General features: G+C 67.7%; 1 protein-coding gene across 1 annotated transcript in view; it reads right to left on the bottom strand.

Annotated features, from left to right (window-relative positions):
• Window positions 1–972: 972 nt before the first annotated feature.
• The window catches only part of ZBTB32 (zinc finger and BTB domain containing 32), a 1,915-nt gene continuing 1,051 nt past the window's right edge, over window positions 973–1,836 (bottom strand). The window contains 3 exon segments of the mRNA XM_045292913.1: window positions 973–1,253; window positions 1,368–1,602; window positions 1,605–1,704. Of these exon segments, the coding sequence (XP_045148848.1) occupies window positions 973–1,253; window positions 1,368–1,602; window positions 1,605–1,704 (616 nt within the window).

Below are 1,836 nucleotides of genomic sequence, written 5' to 3'. Positions count from 1 at the left end.
GGGGGCGAGGAGCGAGCGCCGGGGCCTCTGGGAAATGTAGTCCAGACTCCTGGCTCCGCCCGCCGGGGGAAGGGCAGCGAAAGGTGGGTCCAGGGAGTCCCGAGCAAGGCCTGGAAAGGCAGCTCCTAGTCCTCCGGAAAGTGTGGTTCCCCGCCTCCCGGCTTCTCCTGTTGCACGAATCGGAGCAAAAGGCCCGCACGAGCTGTCACTCCCAGGGTGCAGCGAGCCTCGGGCCCTGGGAACTCGGAAGGCGCTGGGAAATGAAGTTCGCAGCCGCGGAAGGCGTGGGCTGGGGAAGAGGCGGTGGCCAAGGCGTCTCCGCTGCCGTCGAGACCCGGCGACGCGGCGCGTGGGGAAGGTTTTGGGAGAGCGCGGAGCAGCAGGGATGGGGTGGGTTATGCTCCGGGTGAGGAGGCGAGGGCCCGGGGCAGGGCGAAGCGCGCCTTCCACAGCGCCGTGGGCTAGCCCTGTGCGCCCTCGCGCCGGGGGGCCGCTGTTTGCTGTGGAAGGAGCGGGTGATTTCGGATGGCAGCCCCCCCCCGCCGCCCCCCGGGGCCTGCTGCGAAGCCAGTTCGGACCTCGAGCCCCTTCGGTGCGCTGCCTCCTGGGAGAAGATGGGAAGCGCGGGGAGGTGGCGAAGCTTGCCGTCTCGCTGGACCGCGGACGCTCGGCCACCGGGGGCCGCTATGGGACCAAGGGCAAGGTTGCCTCCGCCCCCGGCCCTGCGCGCGCGCGACGAGACGACCCGGGCTGGGGAAGGCACGTGAACTCTTTATTTGGGTCTTGTAATCCGCAGCCCCGTACAACGGACCTTGATTTGTGCGAACTTCATTGCCCAGGCTGCTGCGGCCCGCGGGCGGGCGGCTGGGCTTCCGGGCGCTTCTGAAGGTGCCTGGTCAGGTGGCCTGCTGGCCCGCCTAGCTTTCTTCCATTGGACTCCAGGCTGAGGCCATAGAAGCCGCGGACACCCCATCAGGTGGCGGCGGAAAGGGGGCTGCTACTGGTAGACGGCGAAGCCCGGGATAACCCGGAGGAGGAGGAATAGAGGAAGGTGGAGCGAATGGACCACCCTGGCGGCAGCTGGCTGGGCGAGTGGCCGCGCATGTGAGCCTGCATGGAGGCCAGGCTGGAGCAGCCGGCCGGGCACAGAGGGCAGCGGTAGGGCGCGGCGCCATGCGTCCGCAGGTGCTTGGTCATGGCAGAGAAGTCCCGGGAGCGCTGAGGACACAGGCCGCAGGAGAAGGGCTTCTCGCCTGGAGCCGACAGAGGGGGAAGTGGAAGGAGGGGGAAAGCCCGCCGTGCTAGGGCATGCAGAGAGAGATGCGGAGTTGGGAAGGAAGTCTCCGGGAAGGGGCCCCGCCCCCTACCTGTGTGGACTCGGTAGTGTGTCGCCATCTGATGCTTGAGTGAGAAGCGCTTTCCACAGACGCAGCAGGCATAGGGCCGAACCCGCGCCGGCGCGGGCTGGGGAGGAGGGGGGCCACCAGGACCCACACGGGGTGCTGTGGAACCTGTGGGGCCAGAGGGGTCCAAGAAGGGCCAGGTAGGGCATCCCTGACTGGGGCTCAGGCAGAAGGGCCCCCACCCTATTCACCTGTGAGGGCCTTACCTGGGCTGGGACTGCAGGAGACCAACAGGCTTGGGCTCCAGAGCCCTTTCTGGAGGTTCAGGGTCCTGGGAGGTGGGTGGGGAAGAGTTACAGCCCTGGCAAGACCCAAGAGCCTAGACAAAAGCTTCTTGGGGGGAAGGGTGTCCTGGGACCTTCTTAGGGGCTGAGCTCATCACCTTTTGGGGACAGGTACAGGAGGCGGAGATAGGAAGCCCTTCCCCCCCCCC

This window comes from Echinops telfairi, unplaced genomic scaffold (genome assembly GCF_000313985.2).
Source record: "Echinops telfairi isolate 266 unplaced genomic scaffold, ASM31398v2 ScPeMD7_655;HRSCAF=1070, whole genome shotgun sequence".
Taxonomy (NCBI): domain Eukaryota; kingdom Metazoa; phylum Chordata; class Mammalia; order Afrosoricida; family Tenrecidae; genus Echinops; species Echinops telfairi.
The sequence above is the reverse complement of the archived record's forward strand: the minus strand, read 5'-3'. Positions and strand labels throughout refer to the sequence as shown.